The sequence below is a fragment of the Marmota monax genome, unplaced genomic scaffold (assembly GCF_021218885.2).
Source record: "Marmota monax isolate L192 unplaced genomic scaffold, Marmota_monax_Labrador192_F-V1.1 WCK01_AAM20220418_F8-fsc00125, whole genome shotgun sequence".
NCBI lineage: Eukaryota > Metazoa > Chordata > Mammalia > Rodentia > Sciuridae > Marmota > Marmota monax.
This window is the reverse complement of record NW_026695235.1, coordinates 2,205,431-2,229,901: the sequence shown is the minus strand read 5'-3', so window position 1 is coordinate 2,229,901 and position 24,471 is coordinate 2,205,431. Positions and strand designations below refer to the sequence as shown.

The 24,471-nt window shown below is 46.3% G+C and overlaps 1 protein-coding gene across 1 annotated transcript in view; it reads right to left on the bottom strand.

Annotated features, from left to right (window-relative positions):
- Hunk (hormonally up-regulated Neu-associated kinase) overlaps positions 1–8,292 on the bottom strand; it is a 100,698-nt gene extending 92,406 nt beyond the window's left edge. The window contains exon 1 of the mRNA XM_046439102.2: positions 7,235–8,292. Coding sequence (XP_046295058.1) covers positions 7,235–7,495 — 261 coding nt within the window. The 5' untranslated portion in view covers positions 7,496–8,292. The remainder of the gene's footprint in view (positions 1–7,234) is intronic.
- Between the last annotated feature and the right edge of the window lie 16,179 nt (positions 8,293–24,471).

Here is a 24,471-nt window from a genome sequence, read left to right as displayed (position 1 = left end):
AAAATGATCTCAAAACAAAAAGAACTCAGGAATTAGAACTGCGTGCTAGGGCAGAGTGGGCACAGTAAGGCGATAAGAGGACATCAAAGGTGGTTCTGCCCTGAACCGTCTCGGTGTCCATCAGAAGGTCTGAATTGGTACTCTAGTTGTCAAAACCCATTTCCCACCACCCCCTCAACGACTTTGGCCCAACTCATGATGAGAGGAGAAGGGTCTCTCCCACGGAAGGGCGATACCATCTCTGAATCAGGCACACAGGTGACAAGTCAGCCAGGCTCTGTTGCCACAAAGTTCTCCAGAGAAAATACACAGAGCAAAGGGAGACTTCAACCTACAAGGACTAAAGAACAGGAACGAGTCTTGAACACTGAAACTGAAGAGAAAGGAGAGGCCAAGTTTAGATCAGAGCGTGTGGAACGCGGAGCCTGCCCATCAGCCACCTTACTGGAGCAGGAAGTGAGGAAACTGCCCCGCTGTGCTGGAGATGAAGAGCCTGGCTCCAGCCCAGTCCCTCTCAGCAGGCGGTAGATGACTCCCCCAGCTTCCTACTCTCAGCTGTGAGACCTTCCCAGGAACTGCCCTTAACATCTATCGTGTTCAGGGTTATGCTGCCTTCTCAGGGCCTGATTCCTGAATTGTAATAAAGGTCCAACTTGGACCAGGGCCAGCTGGGCTCTAGGGCTCACAACAGCATAGGCAGAGCTTTGCTCCAGACTGCATGAGAGTCTGGCTTCTCCTTCTGCACACTGCTGCTCTGTCCCTTCCACCCCCTCCCCTACCCACTCCCCTCACCCTCTCCCTCACAGGTATTGGCCCTGCTGTGTACTCCCTGAAAGCACATTCATTTCCTTCCCAAGGTCAGTTTGCCAGGAAGTCACCTGCAACACCATACTAATGATCTCAGGGGTCGTGGGTTGAACTGTGCTCCCCCCTAGCCCCAAGAGATATCTTCAAGTACCTGTGAATGCCATCTTATTTGCAAATAGGATCTTTGTACAGTTAATCAAATTAAGATGAGATGATACTATGAGGGTAGACCCTAAATCCTATGGCTGGTGTCCTTATAAGGAGATGGATAAGGAAATTTGGAAACAGAGGAGACACTCAGAGGAAAAAACATAGGAGATAACACAGATTGGAGCATTGAAGCTACTAACTAGGGATTCCAAGGACTGCTAGCAAGCACCAGAAAAGCCAGAAGAGGCAAGGAAGGATTCTCCCCTAGAGCAGTTTCCAGTCATTCATTGTGGACTTCTGGCCTCCAGAACTGTAAGTATAAATTTCTGCGGTTTAAACCTCACTGCTGGTGATCATTTGTTATAGTCATCCTGGCAAACTAACAAAGAAAGTCAGAGAGTAAATCTACTCAGAGCATCTGTTACGGTTTAGATATGAGGTGTCCCCCAAAAGTCCAGGTATGAGATAATGCAAGAAAGTTTAGAGGTGAAATGATTGGGTTATGAGAATTCTAACCTACCCAGTGCATTAAGTTAGCTAGGTGGTTACTGTAGTAAGACGTGGCTGGAGGAGGTAGGTCACTAGGGACATGCCTTTGGGGGTATATATTATGACCCTGGTGAGCAAAGCTCTTGCTGCTTCTTGATTGCCGCGTCCTGAGCTGCTTTCCTCCACTACACCCATCTGCCAGGATGTTCTGCCTCACCTTGAGCCCAGGGCAACAGTCGGCCATCTTTGGACTGAGATCTCTGAAATCATGAGCCAAACTTTTCCTCTTCTAATTGTTCTTGTCAAGTCTTTTGGTCACAGTGACACAAGGCTAACCAAAATAGCATCCCTCTCCTTAGGCAATGCAAGTTAAAACACCAGCAAATTGGTTCTCACCTGCCCAAGGTTGCTGCCAGCATCTAATGAGAAACTGCAAGGCACATTCTCAATAAGCCACAAAACTCTCAATACCACTGGATGATAAAGGAGAGGTGAAAGCTCCCTCAGGTTTGCCAAGGCATCAAACTGCACAGGTAGCATTCAGGCCATGAGTTACTCCCTCCTTCCTGCTAGGACCTTACCAGTCAGTAGCACCCCCATCAGAAGGCGTGAAATTCAGTGCAGGTCAGCAGTTGAAAGTGGCCAGCGCCCTCGCTGAGCAAATGAAGCAGCACTTAGATAAAATAAGTCTTGACTACTGGGTTGCAATTAGCTGAGAGAGTAAGTCTCTAGGTTTCCATGAATAACCGAGACAGGGTGTATATTCCAAGAGAAATGATACTTCAAGTCCAAACTGCCTTCCTACAGAGAACACTCAGCCTGCCCATGTCTTTGGGTGGGCATGTCTGGCCACTCCCAACCCCTCCTGGGAGGGTAAGCTCTGGGATGGATGATTGCCACGCTGCTCAGGGACAATGGGCAGCATGCACAATTCTCTATTCTTGCAGACCCGAGTCTGATTGTTAGGTACGGGAACCAACTCCTGCAGAGAAAATGTAGGGTTGTACTCCTCTTCGTGGGCACCGTTCTGCACTGTTACGCTGACTCGAAGCACCCTTTGAAGTCCCTGGGACCTGTATCAATGAACACTAGGAACCCAGCTCTATGTGCCAATTTCCACCATTCCCAAGTACTTCAAAAAGATGAGGCAGGCAGAAAGTTCAAAAGAATGTGCCCGCAACTGCAGCATGCAATCTGGGAAATTATAGGCACTGCCTTGTCACCCAGGACACACTGAGCAGGTGCTTTTGCAAACGCCTCCTTCTTGCCAAGAAGTCCCTGCTGAGGATTAATAGGAATTTCCAGTTCTCTAAGCATTTCTTGTTCCCAGAGCTATTACCCCTTAAATTTCTAGCACTTAAAAAGAAATACAGGGTTTAACACCTGTTTGTTTCAGAAATACTTGCTAAAAAGAGATCTGCCAAAAGGCCAACTCTAAAATTAGTCATATTTCCTGCTCTGCAAAACATAGTAAATTGTATTTTTAGTAACTCCTTCACTCCAGGTATCTGTCACTGTCATGCTCTATGCTGATTATTGGCAACTTACTAAGCGCGCAATCCTTATTTTTAGCCCCAAATAGATAACGAAGTGATAAACAGGCTTTTCTTTTTCTTTAACCAAAGGTTGGAACAAGATATTTAAACATCCTAAGCAGTCATTATGTACCCAATTTTGTCTCTTAATCTCAAAAGAAGGTAATGGGTGACTCTGATTGCCCTTATAATGAGTTTGCCTGCCTTTCAAATCAGCTCTACTCTCGATACACATTTACACTTTGCTCAATAATGCTTGTCTAGCTATATTTTATCAATTTTTTCAAATGTAATAATAATCTATTATGGGCCAGAGACTGTGCATTAGGTGTCAGTTACCAATACCAGGGGCAGGAAGCACACGTGCTCCGGGATTTCCCAAGTCCTCACTCCAAGCTCCTGCTCTGCAACTTGGTTCTCTGTCTCAAAGTCATTGAGATACTTTTCAGAATCTAATTCTATGATCATTTTCCTGATCTAAACATCAACTCAGTTCAGCCCTGAATGAGAATGGACCAATTAACAATTTCATAGGATCCAGCGAATTTTCATTTTTAAAGCCAGATTTTACAGAGGTTACATTAACTCAGAACCAGAGGGGGCACAATCAGGTCTCAGCCTAAAGCCATCCTTTGTTTTCAAGCAGTCAAAGGGCCATCTAGATTCAAATTACTTCCAAACTTCAGAGGACAGAGCAGGTAAAAGACTGTCCTGCAAGCACCAGTAGCAACAGAGGCCTCTGCATAAGATAGGATCAAAGCCTCAAAGAAAGGCAGGAAAAAGTGGTTCCTTTGTCATCCAGACTCACAGTAATTCCAGGCAAAACACAGAGAATTTCACTCACAGCGTTTTGGAAATGTGCTTCACACTGAAAAGGCACACAAACATCACCACCATCACCACCTCCCCAGATGCCTTCGACCACCAGTACTCCAGATTTGGGCAGAAATCACCCAACACAAAGTACACAGTTTGAGATCATAGCTACGAAACAGGAGAAACCCAGGGCACCCCCTCATCTTCTCTTTCCCTATCCTGTTTCATGAACTGATTTTCCAAGATAACCTGCCCTGAATCCTTCCATTCGGGGTGGGTGAGCAGGATACATCTATTTCTAAATCATGTTCATGATTTCATTTCCCTTTCCATATAGGCTGTTTCCTTTAAAAAAGAAGTAGAAGCCAGGCACCGTGGCGCATGCCTGTAATCCCAGCGGCTCAGAGGCTGAGGCAGGAGGATCGCGTGTTCAAAGCCAGCCTCCCAAGCCAAGCAACTCAGTGAGACCCTGTCTCTAAATAAAATACAAAATAGAGCTGGGGATGTGCCTCAATGGTTGAGTGCCCCTGAGTTCAATCCCTGGTACCCCTCCCCCCCAGAAAAGGAGAAAAGTACTTTATCTAAAAAGTATGCACCCCAAGAAAGGAGGAAAAAGTAGGGGAAGGGGGTTGCCTTCCAGGTTCCCTTCATATCAAGGTCTGCCACTGATTGATTGATCTGCTCCCTTTAGTACAGCTTCCCAGCTGAAGCCTGCTCCTTCTAAAAAGGACTTGTGGTTGCAAATAGCCTGAGGTTGCTTTCACCTTTGTTTTGGTCGGAACTTAGTAAGGCAATACCCAAAACAAGAGTGGGAATGGAGACTCATTAACTCTGTGATCCTTCCCAAGCAGAGTCATGCATGCAAGAGCTCTGTGCCCACACACACACACACACACACACACACAAAACCACCACACATTTTAATCTCTACAATCTGCTAAACTCCACATCTATTAGTTAAGCATTAAAGGTGCTGAATTTGGGAGATAAATGCTATGAATGACACCATTGTTTCTTTAAAGCCAACAACAGAGTGTACTAAAATCCAGATTTCTCCTAATGCTTGCTTACAGCCACAGAAGCACTGGTTCTCACGCTGGAGAGAAACAGAGCTGGAAAACCAAGTTTTTCAACATGAACATCCCTCCCTGGCCTCTGCCTCCCCACTAGGAACCACTGTCCTTAACTAGATCAAATCAATTGGTCCAGGGAAATAATTTCACATCCAATTAATACCTCCTCTCATTGCAAAGATGAAGTGAGAATCATCAATTAAGAAAGATAAAATGGGAGGGGGAGGAGCGGAACACTAGGGGTGTCACCCAGCTCCTCATTTGGAACTCATTTGGGCCGTAATTCCCTGCATTCCAGGGGGCCCAGCAACGGGCTCCAGAACCCAATCACTCCGAGTAGCAGAGTAGTGAGTAGCAGAGTAGCGGCTGAGCTCTGAATACATCCCCAGGCACTTCAGCAAGGCCAAGAGCTTTATGTTATGAAGCAAAAATGTACCGGTGAGGAGCAGAGGCACAGCCCAACAAGGGAAAGTGGAGAGTAGCCAGGGAAGCTGCGGGCAGGGCAGGGAGATGAGTGTACTCCCAAAGTGAACTCGTAATGTTTGCCACTACCTGGTTTGCATGGGACTCACCTCTTTTTTTTTTTTTTTTTTTTTGCTACATTTAGAGAGGAAACATCAGGACCAGACAGAATCCTATACGTTCCAAATGAGATAAAATGCTACCACCCATTTACACAGGGACAGAAGTGAGCTCACCAATTAGCGCGACATCCATGTGCCCTGAACAGACCCACCATATGTAAGGAGGACAGCCCACTCGAACCAAGAAGTAAGGTGTTCCTTGCTCCCTTTGGACTAGAATGAAATTCGGAGGGCTTTGGTTTTTTGGTTTTGCTTTTTTATTTTTTTCTTTGAAGATTACTGTAGTGAGTTCATACTGGATCCTCACATTAGCATAGAAGTCCAGAAGCACCTTTTAAAACTCCTCATTCTTACCCCACTCACCCAAAATAAAGGGGTCCCCCAATTGAAATGGCTACAGAAATAAACGACAATTTACAAGGATGATGGGGGTGTGCACTCAAATGCAAGGGGCTCCAGGACAAGGTGGGGAATAGGGAGGCGAACTAAAGGTGAGGAGCGGCTGGGGCAGGAAGGCAGGCAGGGCAGCTTGCCTGGCCACCAGGTTCACAGCAGTCTGGATGGAGGATCCACTTCTGAGGCCAGAAGGGTTTGGCTCTCTGGCTACTTGCCCAGTTAGGAAGCCCTGAGCTTCCCTCCTCCCTCCAAGAGGGGCTGCTCCCCTTTAGTGTGAGCAAGTCCCAGCCTGGGGGGAATCTTGAGTCTTAGATGACTATAAGCTGAGCAGCCTGGAATAGCTCCAAGTCTGGGACAACTCCGTGCCTGGGACGCCTCACAGCCGGGGTTGACCCAGCCTCAAAACTAAGTGGTCTCTAGGGTTTCTTCTCAAGTTACACCTGGCCTGGAAAGGGATCACCTCATCCCACTCTGACTTGGCCAGAGAGGTGTCCCTCCGTGTCTTGAGGAGGGCTTCCTTTACTTGCCCCTTTTCTAGAAAGATAAGAACACAACTCCCAACCTCTAAAGTCTGGGGGATGTCTGTGTGGATCTATACCTGCAAGAAGCAGGGTCTGCAAGAAAGCTGCCACCCAGGGATGGGAGGGATCCAGGGATGGGGGGGAGGGGAGAAAGTGGTAGGGGTGAGCATTGGCTGGTGCTCATGGGATGCAGATGTGGGAGGGGCAAATGGAGAGAAATGCAGGTTGAGGAACAGACTGGTGGAGTGTAGGGAGGGTATGTGAAATCTTCTGTGCACAAAAATCCCCTAGCTGCCCCAGCCCAGAGGTGAAGAGGAATATCTGTAGGGTTTCAGCCTTTCCCCAGCTCCTCCCCAGAGCCTAGAAAGGGATCAAACCTTAAGCCACCCCTAAGGCGGGCTATATCGGCCCTTCCGCCTCGCACGTAAGAGTCAGGTCCTCTATCTCTTATTCTTGCCTCTCGAAGGATCTGTCTCCCCTACCCACAGAGAGCGCAGAGTCCCCGAACTCCTGCGCCCTGACCCTCCTGCTCTGGTGTCCGCCAGGTGGCGCCTTTCGAAAAGCAAAAAGGATACGTGGGACCACTTCGCGGTGAGTCGGTCGCCACCCCCCACCCCGCCCCAGGAAAATGACCCCAGACCACCCATCAGTGGGTGCCAGATGACCTCCTACGGAGAGGGCTGAGTGCGCGTTTAGCTCGACCCCTCTTTTGGCCAGAGAGAAAAGCCAGGTGGACTGGGGGGCGCCTGGCCCGGGACGATGCTTTGGTACTCCCGGTGCCATGCTCTCTGCAGGGTCCGGCTGTCCGCTCCCTCCCGGAGCCCGTAACCCGCGGGCCAGAGGCCGGCGCCCAGGAAGCTCACCTTCTCTCCGGTCAGCACGTGCAGCCCCTCGCGCACCTTGGCGAAGGAGCCCTCGCCCAGCTTCCTGCTGCCGATGAGGTAGTTGCCCACGCGTTTGTGGTGCTGGAAGTCGCGGAGCCGCTCGCGGGGCACGCCGCTCACCCAGGCCGGCAGGAAACTTCCCTCACAGGCCGCCGCCGGCCTGGCCGCCTCCTCCGCGCCGCCGCCACTACCCGGCGCCGCCGGCTCGCCCAGGAGCCCATCTCCCGCCGCCGCCGGCATCCCGCCTGCCCGCAGCCCGCGCCGCTCGGACTAGGCTCCCGCGCGTGCAGCTCCTCCTTCTCCGGCTCCCAAGCTGCCCCAGCTCCTCCCGCCGCCACCCCAACCACGGCCCCGCCCGGCCCGGGTCTCGGTGCCCAGCTCCTGGGGCCGCCGCGCTCACGCCCCCAGCGCCACCGAGAGCAGCGCGCAGACAATAGCGGCCGCCCAGGCGACGGGGCGATCCGGGACCCGCCCCCAAGAAGTTCTTCCTCCGAGGGTCGCCCGGGCTCCTTTCAGGACCCGCGATCCCGCCCCCGATACCGTCCAGGGGGTTGATGACAGTCCCCCTACTCGGGTTCGCAGGGATCTGCACGCCCGGGAAGAGGTGCGGTCGGTGGCTGGGTCCCGGAGCCCGGGCGCCGCCTCCGCCTCCGCCCTAGCAGCAGCCGTCTGGCCCTCACAGGCTCGGGTCCGGCTGGTTTGCTCCTAGCCGTGCGCTGGGCAGACGCTCCCGCCCGAGAGGAACTCGCGGCGGGCTGCAAGCGCCCTCTGGAAGGCAGTAGAAGAAAGCCCCATTCAGTTTGAATTTGCAGAAATTTAATCCGGTCGCGGGCGGCGGGAACAGATGCGAGCTCCACTCCGCAGCCTGTGCACTTTCAAATCCCTCGTAGCCCCTCCTTCCCCGCGCGCAACAGCCAAACTCGCCCCTAGCTGGAAAGGGGAGGGGAGCGCCGAAGTGGGCGGCGGAGCCACCTGAGCACCAGACTGGGGGACCCTGCGCGGCCTCGGAGACGCGCGCTCCCGGACCGCCCAAGTCCGGCAGTCTTCCTCTCTGCGGCTTACCCAGATTCTGGGTTTGGGTTTTCTGGACCTTTGGGCAGTGAAATACCCACCCCCGCCCACCAGCCGCACCCACCCGGGAAGTGGGGAAGGGAGGGAACCCTGTGAACTGTGGATTGGGTTGAGTGCTCAGCTCAGAGCCTGGCGCACGATAGGACCCGCTGGACCCTGGATGGATGGCTAGATGGATGGGTCCAAGAAAGGATGGGGGAGGTGGCAGGACGAGTGCCCCTGTTCACACGCAGACCCGATTGCTGTATTGAAGGAGGAGCAGCCGCCAGCGTAATAGTAGCGGCTGCAACGTAGGAATCAGGGCGTCTGCTGCCTCTACGTGTACGTTTACACCTTCTTTGCCTCGGGTTGAAATGCTGCCTTTGAGTGCAGGTTGAGCTGGACGTGAGCACGCCGCACCTCGGAGCTTTTGTTCTATGAGCGCTGGGGCTATGTTCATCTCGCATAAACAATTGCAGCTGCTCTGACGACACAGACCCTCTTCAGGATCTCCAACATCTTCCTGAACCGAAAAATGAGGAATTCTCTAAGGGAGAAGCTGCAGAGTAGGTAGGAGGGAGACATTTGTAAAATGCTACCTGTTGAGGTGCCCGCGTTTAATGCAAACTTAACCTCGGATTTGGTCCTAACGAAGTTCCTTTCATTGTTTACTCCTCAGTAAACAAGTATGACATCAATCCACCTCAGTGCTGGGAAACTGGGGGAGGGGCATAGAGCCATCGTTAATCCAGGCTTGGGGGCTCCCAGACCATCTGAAAAGTAACCCAGAGAAACACCAATTTTCTATTTTAAATAGATATGATTTCGAATATGGTACTTTGAACCACTCGTGCCACATATCACCAACCTTGTTATTATGATGGAGCATTTTGTGGTTTCTGTTGGTTCGCTCTGTTTTCCTATATTAAAGATACACTTTAATTTTTTTCTCTTGCTGTGTTTAAGGGACTTTTTTTTTTTAAATCCCTGGTCTACACCTACAATTTCTGCAGGCTTTCGCGTTTCTAATTTAGTAATCAGATTTTAAGAGGACAAGCAACGTGGGAGAGAGATGGTGACCGGCGGCAGAGTAGATGTTCAACAAATGTTTAATGAATGAGGAATATGGAGGTTACTTTAGGATCAAAACCATTCTAAATCTTCCATCAGAAAAGGTTTTGGAGTCTCTCCAATGTTGTATTCATTTTTAAAGAATTTAATTTTATGACATAACTATGAAAATTTAGAGATTTATTTATTACAGTTTAAGGCAAATTTCAGAGATTGTTCATCAAAGTATCTTTATGGCAAAAACAAAACTCCATGCAAATTGTGGAAGACACAATGAAATAGAGATCTTCTTTCCTAAAATGTTTCAATTATCCTTTCAAGGTGGAGGTCAGGAAAGGGGTGAAAAGGAGAGAAAATCCAGGCCTATTAAATCTTTTTCAAGCCTGCTGCTTGGGTTTGATTCAAGTTCACTGCTAATTCCATCAACTGGGATGGATGCCAAAGAGAAGTCCAAATCCTACTCTGCCTAGGCTTAGCCACTGCATTTTGAACTACAGGTCCTGATTTCCGAAATGGGCATGTTTAATAAGGAATGACTCCGGAATTGGTACACAGAACATTGCATTGCCCTAATATTAGAGATGCAGGAAATATCTGATTGACTAGAACTAGCCCAAACTCAATTCTGGCTTTCTCCACCTTTGGGATCTTCTGGGCATTACATACCAGCTATCTTCGTGCAGGTTTGGATTTCTCTACTTCCACACCTTTACCCATGCTATACTCACCACCAGTCTGCTGTCTCTGACCCATTCTCACCTGGCACAGGTATTCTCCTCTCCAACCAATGAGCTGCAAGAAACTAATCACCCTTTTCTTCTCTTACTCCATAGCATGCATTTCATCTGCTTCTCGTGTCTCACATAGTATTTATTGTGAATGTCTTTCTTCACTTTTAGAATAATTAAGGGCATGGGGCTAAGTGTGATTTTATTTTTATTTGCCCTACAATGCCTAAATCACAGTGCCTGAGACATGGTCATTATTCAATCAATATTTGTTGAATGAATGAAAACAATCATTCACTAACTCTCAAGTGAAGTTTTCTTGCTCGTGGTAGCAAGACCCCATCTATCCTGAGGGAGACATTACTAATAACTCTAAGAGCATCTTTAGTTACGTTGTTGGTTGTCTTTGGGGACCAATAAATATAATCATTTGTCAAAGAAGGGCCATTCTCCAACTTGGATGAGTTAACCCTTTAAAAAACATGACCAATCAGAGAGGGCCGCAGAGCCTTGCAGAGCCTCTCGGTTGACTGGGACCAGCTGCTTCCGTCTTCCTCTTCTCCTTCCCCATCTCCTTCCATATGGCTGAGGGGCTGTCTGTGTGCTCCCACAGAACGCCAGCTAGAAGACCCAGCTGGAAGCAGTCAGAGACAATTAGAAGTAATCAGGCTGGCACGGCCAGGAAATGAGAGTTGGCTAGAAGGGGTTAGGCTGGCAGAAGCTGCCTGGTAACTGGCTAAGGAACAGACAGAAACCAAAGACAGCAGGCATGAGAAAAAAGCACCCGGATGACATCCTGAGCACTCTGTACGTTCATTGTCCTAAATAAAGCGTCTATCTCATAGAACAGACTCTGGACTCGAAACCATGTCCCCAGAGCTCATGTCCACCATGATTCCCATCACGAGACCCAGCAGTGGAATGTGCACAGCGCTGAGGCTGAGGAAGATAGGATTCCTCGTTCATAAAGTATATGTAGGCAGCCTGTCATGTTGGGGAACAGGCTGTCACCAGTACCCTGCAATGAAGCACTTCTCAAAAATGAATCATGACAACGCACTTCTCTGTGCCTCAGTTTCATTAATCTGCTGAAATATCAGGGGATTGTGGGGATTGAGTGAGATCATGCATCTAAAGTGTTTAGTTCACTTCTTCCATCCATACTACAGTCATCATCACAACACAGAAGTCACTGAAGAATGTCCCAGAAGTCCCTGTTACTAATAAATTGCAAACATGACCTCCAGGATGGATTTCTTCCCTGAATCCAGAGTCCTGTAGCTAAGCTTCTTCATTGTCTGATTTCACCTAGGAACACACACACACACACACACACACACCCTACTTCTTGCTCCTGTCCTAGGGCTTCACCTAAGTTCACCAAAAATCTAGCAGTCATCCTTTGCTCCCTCCTCCATCAGCAAATCCTACGTCTCAGACTCCCACCTGTATCACACTATTCAAGTCACCATCCTCTCACCTCCTAATCAATGTCCCTTGCTTCCTCCACAACAAGCCAAAACCACCCCTTAAAATTGGGAAACAGATCACATTATCTCCCTGCCCCCTTAACTGTTCAGTTGACCCCTGCAGAAAAGATACCACAATTGCATTATCCTGCTGGGGCCCCTGCCTCCCTCCAGTTTTTCACATTCTGAGAGCAAATCAACCACCCTCCTGCTTCTCCTGAGAGCTACCAAGCGCTTCCCTACTCAGAGCCATGGGCCTTGCTGCCTGTGTGTTGTTGAGCCTTGGACCTGTGTCTCCATCAGCTCAGGCTTCCATAACAGAATAACTAGACTAGGCAGCCTTCATGAGTCATGAGGGTACCATTCTTATGACCTCAAATAATCCTAGTTACCTCCCAAAAACTCACCTCCAAAAACCATCACATTGCAGATTAAGGCTTAAACATAGGCCACATAACCTCCCGATCAGGGAGATTAATGAGACCAGTGGAGGACAGAAAGCCAATCAGTGCATTTGCTGTGAAGAGGAGGGTCATCACAAAAGGGAGACATTCCTGATGCTTCCAAGGGAAGCCACATGGTCAAGCAAGGCCTGGACCCATCCTAGCGCAATGGCACTAGCAGAACTGAGAAGCTGCTGTGAAGTTCCCGAGGACTCCCAGGGAAGCTCAGCTGACTGTTAACAATAGATAAAAACAAAAGTCAGTTTGACTTGCTTCATCTTAAACACTTAGCAAAGACAGTCAAAGCCAAAGCACAGCTGTTCCTGGACATTTTAAATAATAATAATAGTTAAATGTAACTTCCAAAACTAAGTAAACTGGAGGCTACAAAAGAGATTCTCAGACAGGAATGCCTGATAACTATCAAAAGGAACTGCCAGAGTAGTTTTTAGTTTAAGGCCTTTATTTCTACCCTACACAGGTAGGCTTAGTGTTTGCAAGTATGGTTATCCAGCCCTCAGTAACAGAATTAAAGATTTCTCTATTAGACACAGAGGTCATACTAGTAAAAGGATTTTGCAAGACCAGATGACATTAAATTATTAAACTATATCTTAAGGGAAAGAACGTCTGTAACCGTTAAATGTTGTGTTTACATCCCTGACATTTCTGGCAATGTGACAAATGTCCTTAAAGATTTACATGCTCAGATAGAAGCCATGTCCTCAGCAACTTTGTCATGGAAACAATATCTTAGCTCCTGGTTCTTGGTACTTCCTGGTGGAAAACATTGTTAGTCTTTGTCTTTGCCATCATACTCATTGGCATATTCCTGTGGTATGGCATTTATTGCTGCTGCATCGATATGGTTCCAGTACTAATGAATTCTTGTTTCTCTTATAGACCATCCACCACTCAAATGGCCCTCCAGCCTATTACTTCTCAATCAGACGTCTATCATGGACCACTCGATAGACCCGATTTTTAAAGGGGGACTCCAAACTGCTTGCCCCACACCGTCCCTTTTCAGCCTGAAGAAGCCAGAAAGATCTTCTTCGCCCCCCTTCCTTACAGCAGTAAGGAGTTCCCAACTTAGAGGGGGGAATGAAGCCAGATTTAAAGTTAGGTAGTCAGTGTAGTTAGATAAATCCGGGTCTAATATCGAGTGAAATCTAAAATGGAGGCCATGCTGGCAATGATTCCGGGAAACGCAGGACAACTCATGGAATGTTAATGAAGTCCCGAAAAGGCCCTAGGCCAAAGTCCACCTCAAAGAAATGTTAATGAACAGCCCCAGCGAAAAGGTGCTGACTCAGAAGTCCTTCCTGACCAGATTACTTCTTTGGCCCACCTGTGTCCCACCCCTCGGGCCTTCCCACCTACATTCCATCACTGAAAGAACTATAAAAAGGGGAGACAACATCCCTTCCACGGATTCCACCTCTTGGTTCCCCTTCTTCCTCCGGGAGAAGTCTTTTCTGCTGTCCTTTAATAAACTTCTAATTTCTACTCTGAAAAAAAAAAAGGCTTAAACATACAAATTTGGAGTATGGGGATACAAATATTGAGTCCATAATACTCTGCCAGCAACACAGCTCTTGTACACCTTCTGAAGTTCCTCACTTCACACAGGTCCCTGGTCTCTCCATAAGAAGTTGGGAGACTGTCCTGGGTTTCCTGGTCACCACTCTGTGTCCCACATCCTGCTCATTCTGCCATTGCTATTCATCCTTAGGCACTAGAAGAATGCACATCAGCTGTCTATGTGTTCGCTGTTGCTCCTTCTTGGATTTAAGGTCCAAGAAGGCAGGGACTTATATCCCAGCACCTGTGCCTGTGTGGCACATTGTAGATGCTCAGCTCCAGCAAATGTGGAGGGATATCCATAGCTGCCCCTCTCCCCCGCAGGAAAGCACCACTCACCATGGATGTGCCTCCTTCAGTCCCTCAGAGCTGAATGGAATGGCTATTTCAGGAAGAAGAGTGTACCCCGACATTCCACTATAAGGCAGCCTAAGTCTTTAGGACTTCACATCTTGGTGTTTGGTCCCTGACTCCAAATCCCTGGTAGAGGCTATTGAGGACGAATAAAATCTAGAATATTCTATGGGGAAGACACCATCACACAGTCTCCCGTGCATGCATTTCTCCTCTGGAAGCAATGTGCCATCTTACATCAATTCCAACGTCTTCCCCTGACTCTACAAGGTCCCAGGATCTGCACCCCACTTGCTTCTCTCCCCCATCATGGTTTTCCCCTCCCCTCCCCCTCCCCCTCCCACCCACTCTACTCCAGCCACACTGGCTGCTCCCCCAGTGGGTGCATTACATATTCACATCCTTGGAGTATCTTTCCTCCAGATAACTACAGTGCTGCTCTCTCACCAACTTCTAGTCTTTACTCATATGTTACCTTCTCTGTGTGCCTTTTCTCTGACCTTTGCTCTACAATGCAAATATCCCCAGACTTCTCCCCACCCCCTGCACCCCACCTTCCTCTTCCCCTTGGTTGCTTTGTTTTTCTTCACGGCACTTACAGCCATCTCACAAATCATATAGTTTGTTTATTTTGATTATTGTTTGTCTTCTTTTCCAGAATGTCCATGAGGGCTGGAATTTTGGTTATGTGCACTATGCATGGTGCTGACCCCTGGGAGGAATTCAAAACAATGTTGTGGTGGTTATGAATTTGTAATTCACCACAATGAATGAGAAGGCAAAAGACAGAAACAACAAAACTGGGTCCTGCCAGAGAAGTATGTAACCTAAGGGCAGACTGGAAAGCAGTATTCATGCCACAAAGGTGCGACTCCATGGCAAGATCCATATTTATAGGAAATTTGTAGGAAAGGAAGGCTTAGTGTTAGCCCTAAGCTTATTGGTGGTGGCTGGCAGAGTGCTGTCCATTTCTTACTGGGGACTGGGCACAGCCTGCAGTAGTTGACCTAGAGAGTCAGCACACCCACCGGGCAACTCTACCATGTGACCCGCAGACAGAGACACAGAGGAAGAGCACTCTGGGCCGGAGCCCACTCCCCATTCCCTATTCAGGGAAGGCACCCCAGCTGACCTGATCATAGCAGCCTGCCTAGCACAGATAGACGGATGCGGACAAGAGGCAGGCGCCCCCTGCTGGTCGACTCCTCCACAGCACAGAGAGGCAGCCCCAGGAACCACAAAGCAGGTCTTATGCTCAGATCAGAATCTCGCTCACCAGTTGGCCCCACTGCCCTGGGCAGGGTGCTCATCATCTCTGAGCGTCATCTTTCTTCATCTGGAAAGGGAAGAACTTTCCTGTCATTCTGAAGTCCCATGATGGTTGCCAGGACAAAATGAGGCAAATCTATGTAAATATACTACAAAAATAGAAGCTATTTTGGTTATTGTTCTTAGCACAACAGTCTTACATCAGAGTGGAAAGCGTCTACGACGTAAGTCAGAAAATGATACATTTAAAATAAAACAGAGGGGGCTGGGGTTGTGGCTCAGCGGTAGAGCGCTCACCTGACATGTGCCAGCTGGGTTTGATCCTCAGCACCACATACAAATAAATAATAAAATAAAGGTATTGTTTTCAACTACAACTAAGAAAAAAAATTTAAAGAATAAAAAATAAAACAGACATGGCTGTTCAGCGCCTATTTGGTGGGGGCTTTCTGGTGAGCGTTATATTTGTGCCTACAGCCACATGCATGCCTCCACCCCTGATCCCTGACTTTGCAGGTTTTCCCCTTTCAGGCCCATGATCCTCTGGACAAGCCATTTGTTGCTGTTGTTCATTCTGCGTGTGTAGAAAGGTAGAAGGTAGATCTATCTATGATGGATGATTGACAGATAACAGGTGATTGACAAAGAGGTTAATAGATGATTATAGAATCATAGATATAATAGGTGATATATAGACAATTGGTAGATTATAGAGAGATACATAGACCAACAGATAGATGACAGATGAAAATAGATGATAAGAATAAAGAAATAGAAAGTTAGATGGTACTTAGTAGCTATATAGATAGATGGGAAAATAGATAAATATATGGGTGATGATAAATTAGAACAAGAAGGAAGGAAGAGAGAGAGACTGGGAGGGAGGGAGGGAATGGATATTCTGTACCTACACCAGGAAGATGACCCAGTGCACACGGAAGCTCCATCCACAGGGCTTCCCCCACTGTCTTTAAGGCCCACCCCAGTGCAGCTGTAGTACAGGCATTGTGGCTCTTACCCACACACACCATCCGAGATCCAAGCTCATGCCTCTTCCACCTTATCAGTGAGTCATCAGTGGCTCTTCCTGGATGCAGCCATAAGACTGAGCTGAGGGACAGCCCCTGGGGCAGCAGTGGCAGGGGCTGGGCAGCCTGGGCTGGCTGCTTGGGCATCTGACTTGGCCTTCAGGTCCTGCTCAGGCCTCACCTTGGCGTCTTTCTGTCTTGGCAGTGGATTCTACTGAGCATTCCCAGCCTCACAACCTGGTGAGTCTGAAGGACCCAGCCCGTGCTGAGCAGGAAGAGTGGCTACTTGGTGTTCATTGCCACCTGCTCCCTTTCTACCAGAGGCCAGTGGCAGAACCCTGACAGCTCTTCCCTGAAGAGTGTGAGGTTTTCCACTTTAGGTGGCAGGACCTTGCTGCAGAATCTTAGGGATCTGCTCTGATTCTCCCAGTGAGGCTTACAGTAAGCCACACCTGGCAGCTTTTTCATGCCACTGATGTCACTAATTACCCAAGGTCTGCGGAATCGTTTGGCCCAAGCAGCAGGGCTGTTTGCACAATAGCCTGGATCCTCAACAGATCTCTCTCTTCTACACCTTACCACTGGCAGCCTTCTTTGTATCCCAGTCTATGTGTCAAAAGAGTATTCTCACATATAAAATAGGTGCTCCCAGAAACGAGGAGACCTACCAATGTTGTGCTTTCTTCTTCATCATGGGAACTGCAAGATGCAATCATTTGTGCTTGACCTCGAAGTGAATGCCCAGCTTGCCTTAGAACACTAGACTCATAGGGCTGAAGTGACAGGCTTCTGAAACACAAGATTCAGAGCCCATGTGTCTCTCTAAAACCTCCAGTCCACTTGCTTCTGCTTACTCATCCATCCCATTGACGTGAGGCATTGAAACAGGGGACCAGGTAATGTCCTACAGGATGCCCAGTTGGTCTTTGGACTATACATGAGAGAGGGCAGATACTATTATCTGACCTGAGTGATGGCAAACTTAATTTTTCTCCTTTCTGATGATACTAGAAAAGGAAGCATTCACCAGATTGATAGTCACATACCACATATTAAAGTCTGCATTCACCTATTTTAGTAACAGTGCTGCTTTGGCAGTTGCGATTTGGACTACTTCTATTGGAATTTGCAATTGTCACTCTCATTGTCCTGGATCCAGTGTTTTTTTGCAGAGGCCAGGCTGCTGAATGACATGGAGATATGCTGGGGATAATCACACCTGTATTCTTTAAGTATTTAAGCGTGGTACTAATCTCTGGCATTTCTCGTGAGATGTGCAATTGTCTTTCAGTTTTAGGGTCTTCCACTTGGCCTTCCTCCCTATAATATCTTTTACTCCAGATAATCAATGCAGCAGTTGTTAACAGGTACCAGATATGTCCATTCCATTTGTGTATTAGTTAGGGTTCTGTAGAGGAACAAAATCAACAGGAAGTATAATTATAAAAAGGGGATTTATTAGGTTGGCTTACATAACCTGAAGCTGGATAGTTCACAGTGGCCATCTGCAGGCTGGAGAGCTGGATGAAGTAGTAGCTGCACAGTACAAGAGGCTGAAGCCTCAGAACAAGAGGGATCAATGGTGCCACCCTAGTCTGACACAGAAGGCTTCCGGAGAAGCACTGGCAGAGTCCTCCTTGGAAGAGTGAAGAATCAAGAGTCAATATCCTCAGATGATCACAGCAGCAATCAAGAACCCGAGAAGAATCAAGCTTGCATCTGCTGCTGCTTCCTTGTTATTCCAACTTTTATTCCATCCAAGCCATCATCCTATTGGACGGTGCTGCTCATGCTTAGGGAGGGTCTCCATTTCAGTTGGCCATCCCACATGCCAATCACTCCTAGACACACCCTCATTGACACACCCATAAATCTCTTGATCATTGGCATCTCTTAATGCAATCAAGTTGACAATTCAAATTGACCATTACAAATTGTATATTTGGAAACTGTGGGGAAAACCACCCCATGAATCCATAGATTCAGTGGCCTTGACCTGGGTCGAAACTCCATTGCTCACCCCTATCCACCCCCACTTCATCAGGGGATTCATGATGAGGTTTCAGGTCTTTGGGTATCAATTCAGGCCTAATAGTCATTGAAGTGTTTGGGTATTTCCCTATATTAATTATTTATCAATGTATAACAAATTATCTCCAATATAGGAGCTTCAAATAGCAATAAACATTATCTTCACAGAGTTTCTATGGGTCAGGAATTTGGGAATGACTTTCCTGGGTTGTTCTGCTCAGGGATCTCTCATGAGATTGCTGCCAGTTGAAAGTTTTACTGAGGTTCAATCATCCCATTCCAAGAGTTGGCACTGGCAACTTCACGCTGGCTGCTGCCAGGAGACCAGAACACTTGAACCGTTGGAAAGGCTGATGTGAGTGTCCTTATGAGATGTCCATTGGCCTTTCCCAGACGCATTGATCTTTAAGAAAGAGCAAGAGAGAAGCCATCATGTATTTATGGCTTAGTATTAGAAGGCACACTCTCTTGCTTCCACATTGTCTGTTGGTGACACAGCTCAGCCTTATTTAGCATGGACAAGGACCACACAGAGGTGTGCAGTCTAGGAGGTTAGAACCACAGATTCCATTTTGAAGGTCAGCTGCCCCACACCTTTCTCTTTTGTATTCTCCAAGTGAGTGGCCACAGGTCCCTCTGGTGACAGATTGGCTGGATCATTACTGTACATGCTAGCTGTAATATGGTAAAGTCCTGCTTCCTAAAGACCTGGACTTTCCTTTAGTCATCAGTTTACAGGCTGAAAAACTAGTGTAAGTCTGGAAATGGAACAAAGGATCATGGTTTGGTGATTGGACAGCTGCCCTCAGCCTCCTGATCATTCATCCTTGACTTCTTCTATTTGCATAAATGAAATAATGTCCTTGTTTGCTTGCCATCTGTCTTGCCCCTCACATCACATTCCACAGGGCTCTGTGGAGATCACTCCCTGGCCGCCTCTCCACTTTAGTTTTCCCCACAATAACTGATCTTCTTGGCTTCTGGTAGCCAAGGACTGCCTCCTGGTCTCTGTTAGTTCACAATCCCATGAAATTTATTGATGCCTAATCCCATAAGCCAATTCTGCAATGGCATGTCCTCCTGCAGCCCTGGAACTGCCACCACAGAGCTTCTCATCGCAGAAGTGTCCTCTCACCAGCACACTCCTTAGTGTTAAGAAAAATGGAAGGTCCTCTGCATCTTCATGTGGAATATAACTCATTGCTGCTATAATGTGAATGTTTGTATCCCCTCCAAAATCCATGTTGAAATCCAACCCCCAATGCAGCAGTAGTAAGAGGTGGAGCCTGCAGGAGGTGATGATTCTGTGCCCTCGTGGATGGATAAGATCCTTTTATCCTTCTTAAGTCAGTCTGTCAGAGATGAGAGCTTTGAGGAAAGAGTAGGAGGGGTTGTCCTCCCCAGGGAAGATGGAGCTTGTGCAAATGGTGAGAAATAGTTCTGGGAGGGAAATGAAGCAAGGAGTCAAGCCTACACCAGTGAAGATAAATGAGTGCTCCAAGGAAACGTGGACATGAAAAGTAAAATAAATGTGGAAACCAAATCCTCTGTTTAGAGCAAAAGCACACTATTCAAAATACAAACCCATCTCAGAATCAAATAAAGGTATCCACATTTAAGGTCCAACCAACAGAAATCAGGATGCATTACAGAAAATTCAGAGTCCAGCCTTGTGTCAAAAATGGAATAAAAGATTTCAATGAGGTCCACCTTAATTAAAATCAAAATTGTAGCTTTTGGTGGTGCAGTGTACAGTACAAAAGAAAACAAGCATAAAAATGAAGTTTGACACCAACCAACGGTGTGTATTTACCTCCACGAGAAACTGAAGATGGCCAGGCACCTTGGTAAAAGCCACTCGGTGGAAATATGTTCAAAAGAAATAACTTAAGGGCTGGGGTTGTGGCTCAGTGTTAGAGCACTTGCCTAGCATGTGTGAGGCACTGAGTTCGATTCTCAGCACCACATATAAATTAATGAAATAAAGGTCTATCAACAACTAAAAAAATTTTTTTTAAAAAAGAAATAACTTAATCCTCAGGAAAAAAGAAATGTAGGAAAGAAATGCTTTTGTGAATTGAGATAGTGGACTATTTCCATTTTGATTTACTTAAGAGATCCACGTTCCTCTGAACTTTCAGAAATTTTAGTTAATAATTCAGACATCTAAAGAGCATTTTTTTTACAATTTCTATGGACTCTAAATAGGACCATCGAACACTGTCATGAACCTGAGCATGAACACTATGGAATTCTTCACAGCTGGGGGAGATGCTGAGATAGTGTCTCATGCCACCATGACTTATGAATTGAGCCTATTAATAGGAATCAGATTCTTTCCTAAGGGACTCTGGCCCCACAAAAAGAGAGAGAGGAGAGGGAAGAGGGAGAAAGAGAATAAGATGAATAAGATAGACACTTCTCAGTTCTCTCTGTTGTCCTTCAAAATCCAGATGCCCTACGCACCCTACCAGTCAACCTGACCCATCATGTTCAAAGTGCATGAATAATGAAGCCCTCAAAATCTTAGTTGAAATGAAGTACACATATAACAGAAATTTTCTTGCTCTAAGAAAAAAAAAATAAGTATTGCCAAATCTGTTGAGTAAACTTATACATCCTATTGCACATCTGAAAAAAAAATCGAATTGACTTAAGAAGGATAAAAGGACCTTAAATCACTAGTTATTTCATCTTTTCAAACTTTCAAAGTCTTCATGTGCTAATTTTCATCTTCTTCCAGATCCCAGAGAGAGAGTGCCAATGTCCCCCAGGTGCTAGGGGAGAAAACAAAGAAGCCAGGTTTGAGCCCATAGTCACCTACTCAAGTAGACAAAGCTGTGGCTTGAACAAGATCAAAGCTGTTTCAAAGAATTCCTCACAATGCCAGCTCACTTAACTAATGCAGGAAAGAGACAGGAAAAAGTCAAGAACTTGAAAAGTCAAGAGCAAAGATCTAATGAGTGTTCATTTTAGGCTGCCATCAGTAATAGCAACAGTGTCATTAAAGATGAACCCTGCTCCAAGATGCTGCTACAGTACTGCAGAAGAAAATCACTATAAATCATGTTTGTTTCTTATTAAATCACTTGAAGCCTTTGGCATTTTGCTCTACTGATATTGACTCTAAAGAGAATAGATAGACATATTAAAGACACGTACATACATAGTTGTTATATGGTTATCTTCCTGAAGTAGCCATCACACTGAAAAGACTAAATATTAAATGCCATGAAACCAAACATGGAATGTGTACTTTTAAGCATGTAGAATTTAAAACACAAAGTTAGAAATTATACAAAAACCATACATTGTAAATCAGATTTATTATATGTATAATATTATATTGTATTATATCATACCATGCTTCCTTTTTTTTTAACCATACGATTTATTTTTATTTTTTTAGTCATACATGACAGCAGAATGTATTTTGACATATAATACATACATGGAATGTACATACATCAATCATAATGTCTATTCTATTCTGCTGCCCTTCCTATCCCCCCTACTCCTCCTTTTCTCTCCCATCCTTTCTCTCTATCCAATCTAATGTGATACCATGCTTCTTTACAAGTTTAGTTAGACTATAAAAATTAGTTTGTGTATCAGTTCAACACCCATCATTAATATAAAACTAAAGTTGTGCAAAAATGCAAAGACAATGAATTAGTCTGCTTTCTGTTGCTATGACAAAATGCCTGAGGCTGAGTTCTGTAACAAAAAGAGGTTTATATGGCTCACAGTTTGGAGGCTGAACATTCAAGATCAAGTTACATTAGTTCAATCTCTGGTGAGGGCCTTCTAACTGTACCACAGAAATGCAGACTATCACACTGGATCCCATGAGAAAGGGAGAAAGTAGTCACATGATAAGACAGGAAGCAAGACAGATTCTATAGTTACTGTACAACAACTTTCTCTCAGGATCACTCACCAGGGTTCAGTGTCCCCAGGGACCTGACTCTCCTCCAACAGGGCTCACGCTTAAAGATTCCACCACCTCAACACTGCCACACTGGAGACTGCGCTTCCAGTACATGAACTCCACTATATCCAGGCCATAGCAAACAAGATGCTCCCTAAAAAAACTAAGACCTAAAGTATGCCATTGTATGTAGTATATAGAGATGAAGTATGGCATCCCCGCATTGCTCTAAAGCTTGAATTTTCTCTTTATGTACCTCTAGCCTCCTGATTTTTGATAAAGCAAGTTTCCAAGTCACGGGTAATGTGCTACAGTCACGACTCTCACTGTGCAATGTTCTCTGCTCCTTGGAACTGAGATGAATTGGTTTGCAGTTGGGATTCAATTACGATGGACACATTTCATTTTTGAATCTGAACATTTTTGCCATGATGTGATATTTTTAGAAAACCTCCTGATATTTTTCAGAAGCACTCTGATTTTATTGAAATACCAACTATAACAAAGCAAAATCCATAAAGGTAGATATTTAGAATACATTTATTCTTTACTGTGTTAAGGAAAAATAAATATAAGATATACAAGGAGAATTTTGTTGAATGTTCAACTTTGGTTCCTCAGAAATGAGAAACTCACACTGTATTAAAAAATATAAAAGATTTTATAAATCTTTCTTAACCCAGAAACCTTATTTCTAGATATTTATCTTTAAAAGAATTCCTTCAAAAGTGTGCAAAGAGCCAGGAGCAGTGGAACACATCTGTAATCCCAGTAGCTCAGGAGGCTGAAACAAGAGGATCACAAGTTCAAAGCCAGCCTCAGCAGCTTAGCAAGACCCTAAGCAACTTAGCAAACTCTGTTTCCAAATAAAAAATACAAAGGGGCTGGTGATGTGGCTCGGTGGTTAAATGCCCCTGGATTCACTTCTTGGTACCAAAAAAAAAAAAAAAAAAAGTACAAAGACATGCACACAAATACAACAGGCCCCCTTGTCAATTTCTAAGGTTTCAGGCTCCCATAGTCAATGGCAATCTGAAAATATTAAATGGAAATGATTCAGGATCACCCAAAGTAGTTCATCCTCCTTTTGATGCCTGGTCAGAAAATCAGTCATAGCCTGTCACCAAGCCTATGTCATTGACGTCAATATCACTCATTGTGTAAGGATTGTATCAGCTCAAATCACTCCAGTACAGTAAGATTTTGAGGGAGGAAGACCACATTCACATAGCTTTTATTATATGGGAGGTGAATCAAAGGGGTGAATCAAAAGAGAGTGTCTTAGTCAGTTTGAGCTGCTGTAACAAAAAAATTCCCAGACTGGGTGCCTTAAACAATATTTATTTCTCACCAGTTCTGGAGGCTAGGATTCCAGGATCAACCCACTGGCTGATTCAGTGTCTGGTGAGGGCCCCCATCCTATGATGGCACCTTTCTCTGCATGTCTTCAAATGGCCCAAGAGACCTCTCCAAACTCCCTTCTAAGGACACTGATTCCACTCACGAGTGGCCTTCCCTCATAACCTAATCACCTCCCAAAGCCTACATCCTACACCATCAGGTGGGGTAAGAAGATCAAAATGAGTTTAGGAGGAGACAGTCAGCCTGTTAGGGAGTAATGGGAAAATGGTTACCAGGGGCTCCAAGTTTGGAACTCAGGCAGCCTTCTGCACCAGGTGCCCTAAGAGAAGCCGTCTGAAGGAGGAATGGAGTTTTGAACAGGGGACATTGAGGTGAAAGGAGACGAGGTAGACACAGCCAAAAGGCTCTGGGGGTTGGGAGTTGGGGGTGTAGCTTCACGGCAGAGCCCTCGTCCAGCATGCATGAGGCTTTGGTCACACAAAACCGGAACTCAGAAGAGTGGCTGAAGGTATCCATTTGGGTGTTCACAGCAAACACAGGGAGGTGAAGCTCGGGACCTGGAGGAGACCACCCAGGGGCTGGGCATTTAGCAGAAAAGAGGAACACTCAGAACAATCCCTCCCAGTTTCCTGCTGTGTGCCTCTAATTTCCAAGTTTTCTGTGGTCATCATATGTTACAGTTTGAATTAGGGGAAGGAAAAAAAAAGAAGCCAAAATGTCATCTAAAAAAATGAAAGGGCGTCACGTTGAGGTTCCTTCCCATTGCAAACAGATGGCACGCTAGGAAGGGAAATGCATGATGAGTCAATGGAGAGAGGCCGAGCAATAAAAGGCGGCAGGGTTGAGGGAAGCAGGGGAGAGGAAGTCCTCCGAGGAGCACCTCACTCCCTGGGCTT